Here is a 13,335-nt window from a genome sequence, read left to right on the forward strand (position 1 = left end):
TATTTAATTTTTATCTCAACTCATTATCCAAACCATGCTAATATTATATGTTATGTAACGAAGATTTAAGCATCTACAAGGATTTGTAGACATCATAGTTTAAGCTATTTATTACAACCCTTCTCTTAAAAAAAGAATTATTATAGCCCGCAATTACTTCTTCTTTTTTCAAGATCCTTTTATATTCGACCGGAACATTATGTCATGAATTTTAAAAAAAAAAGAAGAAGAAGTTATTATTATATTTATGTGTTTAAAACAATTATATCAACTAAAGAACTTCGGCAAGTATTATTTTTCTTTTATACATTAGATGAGGGGGTTGAATCCATAATTTTTGTGACTATTCTACATTGGCAAAAAATAATCTTTGTGTTATGGACTTGATTCAATTTACAAGTAAGTTATCACTACCCATTTTAGGCATTAAATAATACTATATATAATTATATGGTGTGAAGATTTTGTGCATTTCTATTAAAAAAATATTTTTTTATGTGAATCTTGAATTTGTTTTTTCTTTTTTTTTTTAAAGTGAGTACATGAAATCTGTCTACCCTAAGACTGTACAAATTATTTTCTAACAAATAATCAAAAGCAATATCAATATTAAAATGATCTGGTAATAACCCATGTGAATGACTATAATAAACATTTTAAACAACGAGTCAACCAATGAATCGCCATTAAATATGCACATTTTGTTTCGCTATCTCAATATAATTATATTATGATCCCCAATTTAAGATTTTGTATTTGCTCACTATTTGTTTAGTTTGGATTTTATCTAACATGACAATTCAAAGAACAATATATGGATTCTGTTGATATTGTATTTTGTAGTTTGGACTGTTCCATGATGACCCAAAATCAAAACATACAATCAAAAAAAGTGTGGGTTTTAAGGTGATATGGAGTACCTTCGATGCCAAAGTCGATGATTATTTTCTCCATAGAATTATGGAGAATGAAGTGTAATAAGTAAAAGAAGAAGATTTAGAGTCTCCCTAGTGGGAGTGAGGTATTTATATCTAGCTTGGGCTCAGCTACTAAGGAAGATCGTGGGTGTTAGTTTGTACTCGAGTCATACCTAATATCAACTTCTCTGCCAGGTTGCAGGGCTCCAGAGCATGGTCGTGCTGACCTCTAACATCATAGGGAGCACGTCGTCACATGTCTAGCCCTTGGAGCGCATTGAATGCAATGCGGTCTTTGGTTGTAATGTACCCTCCATTATGTCTCATTTAATGCGGCGTGCTCTCGGATAAGTGCGCCCCATCCTTAGACATGTCCAGCCACTAGGGTTCTGAGGCAAACATTATTCTCATCTTTAGTCGTAGGGTCGTGTCGGCCACTTGAGTGTTGAGTGATTCTTAATTGTGGCGTGCCCTCCTACTACCTTGCGGCCAGGCTGGGCTCGATACATAGGCTTCCTAGACGAACCTTTAGCGCACTTCCTTTCTTATTCTCTGGCCCTCGGCCCCCTTGTACCTCACGGCCCAAACCCTTTGAGCTTGGGTCGTAAGGCCCCCTCATAGGTCATTCATAAAATTAACATACATGTTTTAGGTATAAAGGAAATTCATAAAAATAAATTTATATAGTTGCGTGATTTAATTCTACAGCATACTAAATTATAAAAATATTTTTATTATAAACTAAATTTAACTTATCAAATAAATATACATCAATTTATAAATTTGCGTGGTTTAATTAGAATGTGATAATTGATAGATGCTTGATTAATTAATAAGAAATTATGGGATATGTTGATTGTGTGGGTGTGTAGATAACGAGGTTGGGCCCTAAAGTCAGCAAAATCGTACGATACGTATCAGACACTTGGATCTCAATTGGACTATGGTTTGACATTACATTTTTTCCGTACGGGTGCGTGATTGTTTGGTGCGTAGCGATCCTCAGTCCCTGACCCGCGTAGAGTTTGGCTTGGTTCGGTTTTAGAGACGAGAATAACGAATAATATATTGATAGATTATAATTTTTATTTTATAATTTAAAAAAATTGAATTATTTTTTATATTTTATTTAAAAAAATAAAAAAATTATAATAATGAAATGAGAAAGTTTATAAAAACAAACCAAGCGTTAGGCCCCATAATCTTAAAAAGTATTTCAAATTATTTATAAATAGTAATAAAATAATTTGTAAATAATTTATAGAAAATAATAAATTATTTATAAATAATAATAAAATAATCTAAAAAGAATTATGTTGACAAATTTGAAAAGCTTTCGCCGAGAGACGTTAAATCCACATATCAAACAAAGAGATTTAATAAAATTAAGTTTATAAAGTGATGCGAGATTATACATTACTTTATATTATGAGGTTGTTTTAGTGTAAAATAGATATGATGTATTACAATCAATTATTAGTCTATAAACTTATTTTGGTATAATCTTTTTATAGACTTGATATTTTTTTTATTTGATATTATTCATATCTATTTTTCGAGCAAACTCTTGAGGTAGTTCGATCGATCAGGCCTTGAAGTTGTTTCCTAATAGTCATAAGTCCTAATCCCCTCAGAATTATTAGAGATTTACCTAGCCGTTAAATTGAAATCCTTAAATTTACACAAATATTTAAAGAGATATTGATAATATCAAAACTTGTTAAAATTATTTAAATTTGAAGTGACTTATGTGGCTCAATTCATAGGAATATCAATTGCAATACACTCACTCTTATATCAAATTGAGATATTGTAACTTTGGAATACACGTGTTGATGATCAACTAACTAGTGAAGCAGATAATGATACCTGATATGCATGACGCGAGAAGGTATAGAGATGCAGATAAGAGTTAAACACAGATCTTTAATGTTGTTATGTTTCCTTTCTTGTAAAACAAAAATATTGTGGACAGAACATAAATTTACACTATCAATATACAAATTGTGACGTGAGGGATTGGGTATAAAGGTATACAATTGCGTTAACTGTTAAGCCTAAATTGTATAGCTCAAGTGACAAAAGAAAATAGAAAGGATATGAGAGAGATATAGAGAGGATTGTCATATAATTGTGAAGTGACGTAAGTTACAAGGATGAGACAGACGTGGCGGTGGAGCAGTTGAGAGAAAAGTGACACCACGAAAACTTGTAAAATTATCAAATATAATGAGATTTACCTTCAAAAGACTTTTAAAATGAAATGAGATGTGATATGAAATTAGATGAAATGGGATAAAAGACTTTTTCAAACATCCCCTTATACTATCAATATACAAATTGTGACGAGAGGGGTTGGGTACATAATTGTGTTAATTGTTAAGCCTAAATTTTATAGCTCAATTGATAGAAGAAAGAGAAAAGAGATGAAAGAGATACAGAGAGGTCTATTTTATCGTTGGGAAGTGACATAAGTTAAAATGATAAGACAGATGTGGCGGTGGAGTAGTTAAGAGAAAAGTGACACCACAAAAACTTGTAAAATCACCAAATATAATAAGATTCACGTTCAAAAGATTTTGAGAAGGAAATAAGATGGGATGAAATGAAATTTTTTTCCAAACATCCACTTACACTATCAATGTACAAATTGTGACAAGAGGGGTTGGGTATACAATTATGTTAACTATTAAGCCTAAATTTTATAGCTCGACTAATAAAAGAAAGAGAAAAGATACGAGAAAGATATAGAGAGGCATGTCATACAGTTGTGAAGTGACATAAATTAAAAGGATGAGACAGATGTGACGGTGGTATAGTTAAGAGAAAAGTGAACCATGAAAACTTGTAAAATTACCAAATATAATTAGATTTGCCTCCAAAAGCCTCTGAGAAGTAAATGAGATGGGATGAAAAACTATTACAAACATCCCCTTACACTATCAAATTATCAATGTACAAATTGTGACGAGAGGAATTGGGTATAAAATTGTGTTAACTGTTAAGCCTAAATTTTATAGCTCCACTAATAAAAAAAAGAGAAAAGAGATGAGAGAGATGTAGAGAGGCATGCTATACGATTGTGAAGTGACGTAAGTTAAAAGGTTGAGACAGGTGTGCTGGTGAAATAGTTTAGAAAAAAGTGACACCACTAAAATTTGTAGAATCATAAAATTACCGAATATAATTAGGTTCACCTTAAAAAAAAAACTTTAAACATAACTTTAACATCCAATCACGTAAATCTTACTGTCGCTATTTTTAACTGTTTGCACTTATATCCAATTCAATACATGGATAAGCAATCCAAGCGTGGCTCCTCCATCCAAGAACCATCGTCACATCATCGCACTCAATCTTGACCCGATCAGCATACGACAGACTTACTAAAATTAATTTGAAAATTTATAAACAGAAGCTAATATCACAATTTTTTTTTATTTTTTTATTTTTTATCAAATATTTAATATATAAATAATAAGTAAAAGAATTGAATTAGTTTAAGAAGAATAAATTTAAAAAAAATTAATTTTGTTAAATAAAAAAAGATATGGTGTGTAGACTTATGTATAATAAAGCTCTAATTAATTTAAATGATAAAAAAAAAACAGTATAAAGTGTTTAGATATAAAATACATAATTAAATTAATCTCTTTTTATCCATTTAAAATTTTGAAATAAATGATAATTTTTAATAAAGAAATTATAAAATAATGATAAACGTAAATATTTTGAGTGGCCCCAAAAATTTGGAAATTTTGCACTCATACTTTGATATCAGCCACAGCTTAGGTAGCTTCACGTGACTTATCTACTTTAATCCTCATCTTTCTCAACTATTTCCTCGTCCTTTTCATTAATAAAGGTGTTCGTAGGATTGATATTGATTGCTCCTGAACAAGAACATTGAATACCAGCTTAGGTTTAATAATGCACATCATATACATACTTGGAAACTGTCTCTTTCATAGATTAACGTTAACCTAACAAATACATAAAACAAAATCGAGTTCGCTCCACCTCCTTGGAAGTAGCTTATTTCACACGTTGGTTCCTTGTTCTCTTCCAATGTCTGTCCACGTACTTAAGGAAAATCATTTCAAACATGATTCATTAAAAAAATAAAAAAGATTTTATATCAAATGACCACAAATTCCAAAAGTACAAGGGTAAAAAGAAGAGGGGGACCATAATCCTTAGTGCAATTTGTTGGGTCACAACGCACTCGTGTCATAACACTCTCTTCCCACTCTAAATTGTCTCCTTTAAAATTAAAAGTAATGTTATGTATAGTCGTAGAGTGTGTAAATATCGTATAATTATTTTAAAAAAGAGTGAGATCCATGATTAAAAAGTTATTATTATTATTTTTTTATATGAGTCTCGTATTAATTCATTTTTTTTAAAGAAACTGTACAATACTTGCACAACCACGATTACAAATACTATTTCTCTAAAATTAATTGGTTATTGTCGCAGTACGAACCAAGAGTGAAGCCACATCAACTATATGCCGATCCAAATGACCATTATCTTTGATATATAATAAAAAGAGTAATGTTTTGTACAGTCGTAGAATACACAAGCACTATACAATTATTTTGAAAAATAGTAAAATTTATTATTAAAAAATTAATTTATTTTTATGTAGGTCCCGTATTTACTCACTTTTTACAAAATGATTATATAATATTTACACACTTATAATTGGAATTATCATTTTTCTAATTAAAAAAAAAAATCACCAATAAGCACAAAATCCGGACTATGTACTGAGCAGATCTTTACGCGTCTTCTAATAAATGGGATTCAAATTTATTCTGAATTAGAACTGACATTCCATGTTTGTGAACATTGGGTTCGTCGATTCATATAGTTACGTGCTGGGCTTTTCTGGCCCAATAGAAATTTGGGCCGTGAGATTTTAGCTCGATTCAGTCTCAATGGAATTGTTTGGGCCAACCCCAATATAGCTCATGGGCTTACCTTACCATGAATTTTCTTTGGGTCCCAGTTGACCCTATGACATCATATTCTCTCCGATCATTAAGCAATAAATAAATAAATAATAAAATAAAAGATCAATACTCTCAAAATTTAAAAAATAATAGAAGTCTTATATCGATTCCCACTTAAAACTTCAAAGTAAAAGAGTTTTGAGTTCGAAAAGGTTTGTCCCTTTGAAAAATAAAGATAAGGTTTATGTATGTATTTTGGGTCAAATTAAATTTTATTATATATAATTATTTTTACGTATTATTTAAAAATTTAATTAATATAATTGATTAAAATAATTATTTTATATTAAAAAAATATAATCAATTATATTAATAAAACACATAAAAAAATATGTAAAATTAACTATACATATCATTTTTGTAAAAGGAATAACAATGAAAGTATAAGTGACAAAAATTAAATTTATTTAAAATTAAAAAAAAATTGAAATACAAAATCAGAAAAAAATAAAGCCACAAAATCCAGGAGAGGAGGGCATTACATGGTAAATACCTACACTATTTCCAGGGCCATCTTTTCCCCATTGCATACAGTCCTCTCCCGAGCTCCAAAAGCTCCAAAGACAATCTCTTCTAATACGTGCATATATTCCCCGTTATTTCCCTTTCCCAACCCTAGATTTAGGGTTTTCTTCGCTGCGCTTGTTTGCCTCTGTAATGCCCCATCTAAACTCGCTTCAGTTACGGAAATCCCAATGTACGGACACTCACAGACCCTGAACATGCCCAACCAGATCTCCGCGGCAGCCGAGGACGACGACGTTTCCGGCGCCGGCGCCGCCGAGTCAATCGATAACTCCCTCATTCGCTACGAAGCCCACTCAATTGACGACGCTGCCGGCTCAGTCGGCGCTGTCGTCGATGACGTCACTGCTGACGCTGTGTACAGTCATGGTGGTAGTGATGGTGGAGCCTCGGAGATGGTGGTTCAGCGTCACGACGGCACCAGCCAGCTCACGCTCTCGTTTCGAGGCCAAGTTTATGTGTTTGACTCTGTCACCCCCGATAAGGTGCAATGCTTCTCTATTATCTGGTTTAGGGTTTCTTAGTGTTTCTTTTGATATGCTGTTTGGGCGCCGAGAAAATGTGGGAAGAGAAAAGAAGCTGAAATTTTGAAAGTATAATCTTTTCTATCTGGGATGAGATAACTAAACTCTAAAATCAAATGAGCTCAATGAGATTTAAATTTCACCTATTTTGATGAAAACGAAGCAGCATGCAACGAAAGATCAGCCCAAATTCCACTTTTTCTCTCCGAAAATTTATTTGCAACTAAACGGAGGATTGTGGTTCCGCTTCTACATGTTTCTGAGATTTTGATTATGAAGTCGTGTTGTTGGTTTGCATTGTAAGGTTCAAGCGGTGTTGCTGCTTCTAGGTGGATGCGAACTATCTTCAGGCCCACAAGCGGAAATGTTGCCTCAGAACCAGAGGGTACTTCCTCAAACCATGAATGTTTTGGACATTTGTATTTTATAATGTCATGGGATGCTTTTTTTAATCGACTTCATTTTCTATAGGGTGGCGTGATGGAGTACCCTGTAAAGTGTAGTCAACCGCAAAGAGCAGCTTCATTGAATAGGTTCCGGCAGAAGAGAAAAGAGCGATGCTTCGATAAGAAAGTTAGATATAGTGTTCGTCAGGAGGTTGCTCTCAGGTTTGGTTAATTTGTGTGTGTGTTTTCTTGTATGCGTTTAGTATACTTGGTTACTCCTATTGATATATATATATCTATATATATTTAATATTTTTACTTATAAAATTTTTTTTTTGTGTGTGTGTGTGGTCCAAATAGATCTGATCCCTATGAATCAAAAGCGAGCTCAACTCATGTTCACATACAGTTCTTTTAGAAGCTTGATTTTATTAAATCATGAGCTAAAAAATCCAGTTCATTTATCTCTTAAATAGCTCTTTGATTCAAACTACTACACCTTCTAAGGATTCTACTTATCAAAAAAATAAAAACCTTCCAAAGTTTTTATTTGATATGGATAGATATCAAACTGATTAGGTGGATTTATCTGTCAGGGTGCTACCAAGAATCAAAGGGCGAACTTGGCATGAACAGTTTATTCCTACGCTCCTAGGTTAGATTTTATGCTGATAGTTCCCCCAGGATTACCTGGTACATGGTTTTGATGACTAGGGTCATGTATCCGGAATTTACTTCCCAGGGTTAGGGCTCGAAGGGCTCTGCCTTTGTGAGGTTTCACACCATTAAAAAAAAAAAAAAAAAAAACTTAAGTTGGTGGATGTAAGAGTTTGACACTGTTGTGTGTACTAGTTGATTTTTACTTGGACAACTCCATGCATTTTGGAGATTTAGATTTATCAAAGTCTAACTGCCTTATGAAAAAAACCACCTTTGTAAACTTTGGGCACTCTTTTGGCGAATGAGTATCCTTCATGAACCTACCCATCAAAACCCTCCATGAACGTAAGGGGACTGAATATTTGGTGAAGCTGAAAGGCTTGAAGACATGGTGAACTTAAAGACTCAACAACGTGATGGTGAGGCACATATGGCTGTGGACAATAGTGATGATACGTCAACTTATTTTTTTATCTAAATTTTCAAGGAGTTGGATGATGTATAGGAACCAAAAATTGACTACACAAACAAGAATGAAGTAGGACCAAAAAACTCTAATATGTTGCAGAAAACTTTAGGAAAACCTTGTACAGTGTTTAAGAGTACATAACTCACATAAGTCCGTTTGATTGATTGATAGGTACTAAAATGTGATAAGGAAAATGATCTACTTACAATTCTTTTACAACTATTGTACAACTCTATATAAAATGGAGGACAGTTTCGTGAATTGAAATTCATTTTGAATGGAGTGGCATATTGCATTGGTTGATTGTAAGATGGGTTGTAAAATAATTGTAAAAGAGTTGTAGGTGTGCATTACCCTTGTGATAAATCTAAGCTACTTTAAAAAATCGTAATTCTAAAGTCTTTGACTTTTCTACGCATTTATAACTAAAAATAAAATCTAATATTGCTTTAATACTCTCTAAATGAAGAATATTTTTATCTTCTCTGGGAGAGTTGCTCATTGGATGTGGTATGCTTGTACTTCTATCTTCTTTTCTTATCCCTTCTTTTTTAGGAGACATTGATAAAATATAAAAGGAAATATAATACATTTTAGGGAAAAGGGTGGGCTAATTTTTTCTTATTGCGTGTTTGGACGACCGACTAAGATTCGGGCAACTAGCTGGGTATTCCTTGCAACTCAGACTTAGAAAAAGTATATAATGATATGAATTGGGACTTCTTGTTAACCTCAAGAGTTTGGCCCAAATGGTGAAGGCCTTGGTCTTGAGGTATCACTCCCTTCAAGGTCCAAGGTTCAACACCTCATGGGTGCAAATAATCATTTGGTGCCACACTCCTGGGTGAAAAAAGCCAGCGATTTAACCAATTCCGTATAGGGAAACTTCTGTGGGCGTGGTGCACGAGACCGGAGTTTACTCCGCAGGGGTAGTTCCGAATGGCCCTGCCTTGGAGAGGTTCCCCGACATTAAAAAAAAAAATAAAAAAATTGGGGCTTCTTGTTGTGTATGTTGAGGAGGTGCGGTTTTTGGAAAATGGTTCTGCTAGATTGCTCAATGCATCTCCACAATGCTTTTTTCAATCTTCATGAATGTCTACCCCATGCATCTCCACAGTGCATTTTTCAAATTTTGTGGGCAATGTAGATGATATTGAGGGCTTGGCCCATATCTTAGGATGGTGGTTGTCTTCATTGCCTATATTTAGATCTCCTCTTGGAAACTTGGTTGAAAGCCAAGACAGTTGAGAGGTAATATGGAGAAACTTGAACGTTGATTGGCTGGATGGAAGAGGTTGTGAAGTGTCTAGGAGAGGCAGGGTAACCTTGATTAACAATTCTCTTTCAAACTGACCCGCTTTTTATTTCTCTGTTTCCCCTCCCTGTTGGCATGGAATGTATTGAGAAGTTACACAGGGATTTCTTATGGGGTGGTTTGGGGGGAGAGAAGAAGTTCCATTTAGTGAAATGGACTGAGGTGTGCTCCCTAGTCCTTGAAGGTGGTGTGGGTTAGCATCCTACTATCCTTCAATAGAGACCTTATGGGGAAGTGGTTTTGGCACTAAGCTTATAAAATAGGCAACCTTTAGAGAATGGTGGTAGATGCGAAGTACGACCGTGAATGGGTATTGCAGCTCAAATGAAGCGAGTAAGAATTATGAGATGGGGTTATTGAAGATCATTCGGAGGGTTTTGGGGGAATTCTTCCAACACATCAGATATGAGATGGGGGGGGGGGGGGGGGGGGGGGAAGAAAACACAATAAAACTCTGGTATGATGCATTGATGGCAGATAGCTTTGAACTCATCAATGATTCTCCTCATTGGGAAGTGTAATATGTTTGTATGGCACAAGATTGATGGGTGGGCCTCATTCCCTTGTTTTATGATCAGCTGTATTCTTTTAGAGTGAGATGGGATGGGGAGTAGAAGATAAAATGCGCCAGAGTTTATCCCAAAAATGGGTACAAGAGGTTTTCATTCTACAATTCATTTATCTTCCACGACAACATTATTTTCCAATAGAAGTCCATTTGGAGTAAAGCTATGAGAGCGACTTTCATTGTTTGGATGACTGTGCATGGAAGATCCTTGCTTTGAACAATTTGAGGAAGAGACATGTGATGATGGTCGATTGGTGCTGCATGTCATAGAAGTATGGTAAATTTGTGGATCATCTTTTTACTACACTGTGAGGTAGCTAGTGCATCATGGCAAGTTGTGTCTAGCTAATACAGACTTAGTTGGGTGGTAGAGCTGTTGGCATGCTGTAGGGGTGCACCGATAACCATCATAGTGGGACATTTTGGAAATTGATGTAGATTTGCTTGACATGTTGTGTATGGAAGTAAATAAATGATCAGAGTTTTGGAGACCATACAAGGACCATTAACAATCTCAAGCCTTTCTTTTTCAATGAATTGTTCCATTAAATGATGATAATAATCTGTGTCTCTCTAGTTTCAGTCTCCAGGATCTTCTTGCTCTTATCTCTCTCTATCTAGATATAGTTGTTGTATACCCCAATCTACTTCTTTTTTGTAGATAGTCAATCAAAATAGTACGAACACTATTCCCCTAAGGATTTATATCATGTTCTTGGAACTTCTCCCCTTAAAACAGGAAAAATAAAACCACTACCACAAAAGCTTCTTGGCTAGGTGGGCATGGTAGTCTAGTTTCAGTCTAATATGATGATTGGTCTTCCTTCCAAGCCTTGGCATCATTAGAATGATTTTTACATATATATATATATATATAACACATTCTTACAAATGATCTATTGAATCTATTTTAGTGCATATTCTTTGCAAAACATGTCTTGTGAAATCTTGTCTAAGAAGGCTATGAGAAAAAAGGGAGGGGAGGGGAGGGAGGGGAGGGGGAAGAAATTTTAATTATTTTTCAACCAAGTACCATTTATATTTGGTCTTGCATTATTTTTTTTTGCTAGTCGTCATTATTGTGACACTTGTATGTATCTAGGCTTTTCTGTTTCTGATTCTTATATTCTATACTGTACCAGGATGCAGCGTAATAAGGGCCAATTTACTTCTTCCAAAAAGTCTGAAGGAGATTATAATTGGGGTGCACTCCAGGAGTCAGGGCAAGATGATAATCCACAAGAAGCCTCGTGAGTTTAATCTCAAACATTGTTACCTCCAAGATACTGTTGGATGTGATTTTTTCTCTTTTGTTTATAATGTATATTTTTTCCTGTTGTTCTAATATATTTAATCAGATTTCTAGGGCTTATTTACATCTTAATATTTTATTTGGCATCTTTTTAATTTTTGTATTTTTTCATGCTTGCCTAGATGTACACATTGTGGCATAAGTTCAAAGTCCACTCCAATGATGCGGCGGGGGCCAGCTGGTCCAAGGTCTCTTTGCAATGCATGTGGACTTTTTTGGGCAAACAGGGTTAGTATTATCTAGAATTATTTGCTTACTTATTATCCTCAAGTGTTCTATAGTAGACATAAAAAATTTGCATTTTTAATGCCTAACTGTTTGAAAAATGTTCTCTTTCTTTAGATGATGTAAGATTTATCAGGTTATGTGTACTGCTTATATTTTTCAGCCACCCAATAAAGTGGTGGTTGCAGTCTGGCAATATCTTTGTTTGCATTAAGAGTTTAATCACGACATCATGGTGACATTCTAAGAAAATCTAACTGAATTTAAATATAGTTAATACACGTTCTGTTTCTACATGAGGACATCTTCCACATCTTATGCGGATAATTCCTCCAGTCTTGACTTGTTCTTCTTGGTGATATTTACAAGAACTTATCATGAATCTCTGGATGAGTATGCCACAAACCTTTATTGTTGTGTCTGACTTTTCTTCACCTTGCATAGTTTATGATTATTAGATTTCTGGTTACTCTTGTTTATTATACTCTGACATCGATTGTTTAATCTGCAAAATTTTCAACCGGTAATATGTTCAGCCCATCCTTCAATTGAACCCTTAACTTTAGACATTCTTTGCTGGCATTACTTTTAAAATAAGCTCGGCTCTTGATGTCTTACCAAAGAAAAAAAAAATCTGCATAGCTTCTGTGTTCATCCTACGCTGCTTTCAATATCATCCTACTTTTTGACAATGGAACTCTGCAGGGGGCTTTGAGGGATCTTTCCAAGAAAACCCATGATCATTCTCTGACTCTGCCTGATCAGGTATGCTTCTCATGAAGTGTATAGGTAACAGGCTACCGATATTGTTTTATCGACATTACTCTTACAATGTCCCTACAATTTTAATGATGCATCTCTCTGTTTTTTTGGGGGCATTTTCAACCATGATCAGGGTGAAGGTGTAGCTAACGATTCGGAATGCGGAACTGGAATCCATACAAACAACAATCTCGTTACTTACTCAAATGGTGATAACTCGGCTTTAATAGCTGAGCAGTGAGTTGCAGTTATCTTTACGAAAAAGACTAATAGCAGTTGCCTCTGGCATCATTCAAGTAGGTTTGTAGTACTTTCATTTGGCTTGTCCATCCAGTCAGTGTACAGATGTAATAGTGCCGCCACCACCACCATTACCACCACCACCATCATCATCATCATCTACCAAATGCAAGAGGATCTATCTTTTCTTAATTATTGGCACAATGCAAAAGATTATTGCCAGTGGATCATCTTCTGATGTATCAGCATGAAGCCTCAACTATCTTATCTATATTGGTAATCATGTATACCATATAAAACTTTTGATGCTACAAACACCCATGACGTGGCACGGTTCAGTAAAAGTCTATAGCATTTCTTTTTTCTTAAATCTTTTCAATAAAATAGTCAAGAGATATGACTTGTTCATTTTCA

General features: G+C 34.4%; 1 protein-coding gene across 1 annotated transcript; it reads left to right on the forward strand.

Annotated features, from left to right (window-relative positions):
* Window positions 1–6,387: 6,387 nt before the first annotated feature.
* On the forward strand, window positions 6,388–13,335 carry LOC122317893 (GATA transcription factor 25-like). Its single transcript, XM_043134948.1, has 7 exons — window positions 6,388–6,945; window positions 7,289–7,369; window positions 7,456–7,592; window positions 11,525–11,632; window positions 11,817–11,922; window positions 12,625–12,684; window positions 12,815–13,335. The coding sequence occupies exons 1-7, from the start codon at window positions 6,418–6,420 to the stop codon at window positions 12,920–12,922; spliced, it is 1,128 nt and encodes a 375-aa protein (XP_042990882.1). The 5' UTR covers window positions 6,388–6,417; the 3' UTR covers window positions 12,923–13,335.

Source organism: Carya illinoinensis, chromosome 8, assembly GCF_018687715.1.
Source record: "Carya illinoinensis cultivar Pawnee chromosome 8, C.illinoinensisPawnee_v1, whole genome shotgun sequence".
Lineage (NCBI taxonomy): Eukaryota > Viridiplantae > Streptophyta > Magnoliopsida > Fagales > Juglandaceae > Carya > Carya illinoinensis.

Bases quoted from the DNA above. Each gene is read 5' to 3' on its own strand.
- LOC122317893 (XM_043134948.1), top strand. From the start codon at position 6,418: ATGGTAAATACCTACACTATTTCCAGGGCCATCTTTTCCCCATTGCAT. The intron at 6,946-7,288 runs GTGCAATGCTTC...TTGCATTGTAAG, and splicing joins ACTCTGTCACCCCCGATAAG to GTTCAAGCGGTGTTGCTGCT. The intron at 7,370-7,455 runs GTACTTCCTCAA...CATTTTCTATAG, and splicing joins TGTTGCCTCAGAACCAGAGG to GGTGGCGTGATGGAGTACCC.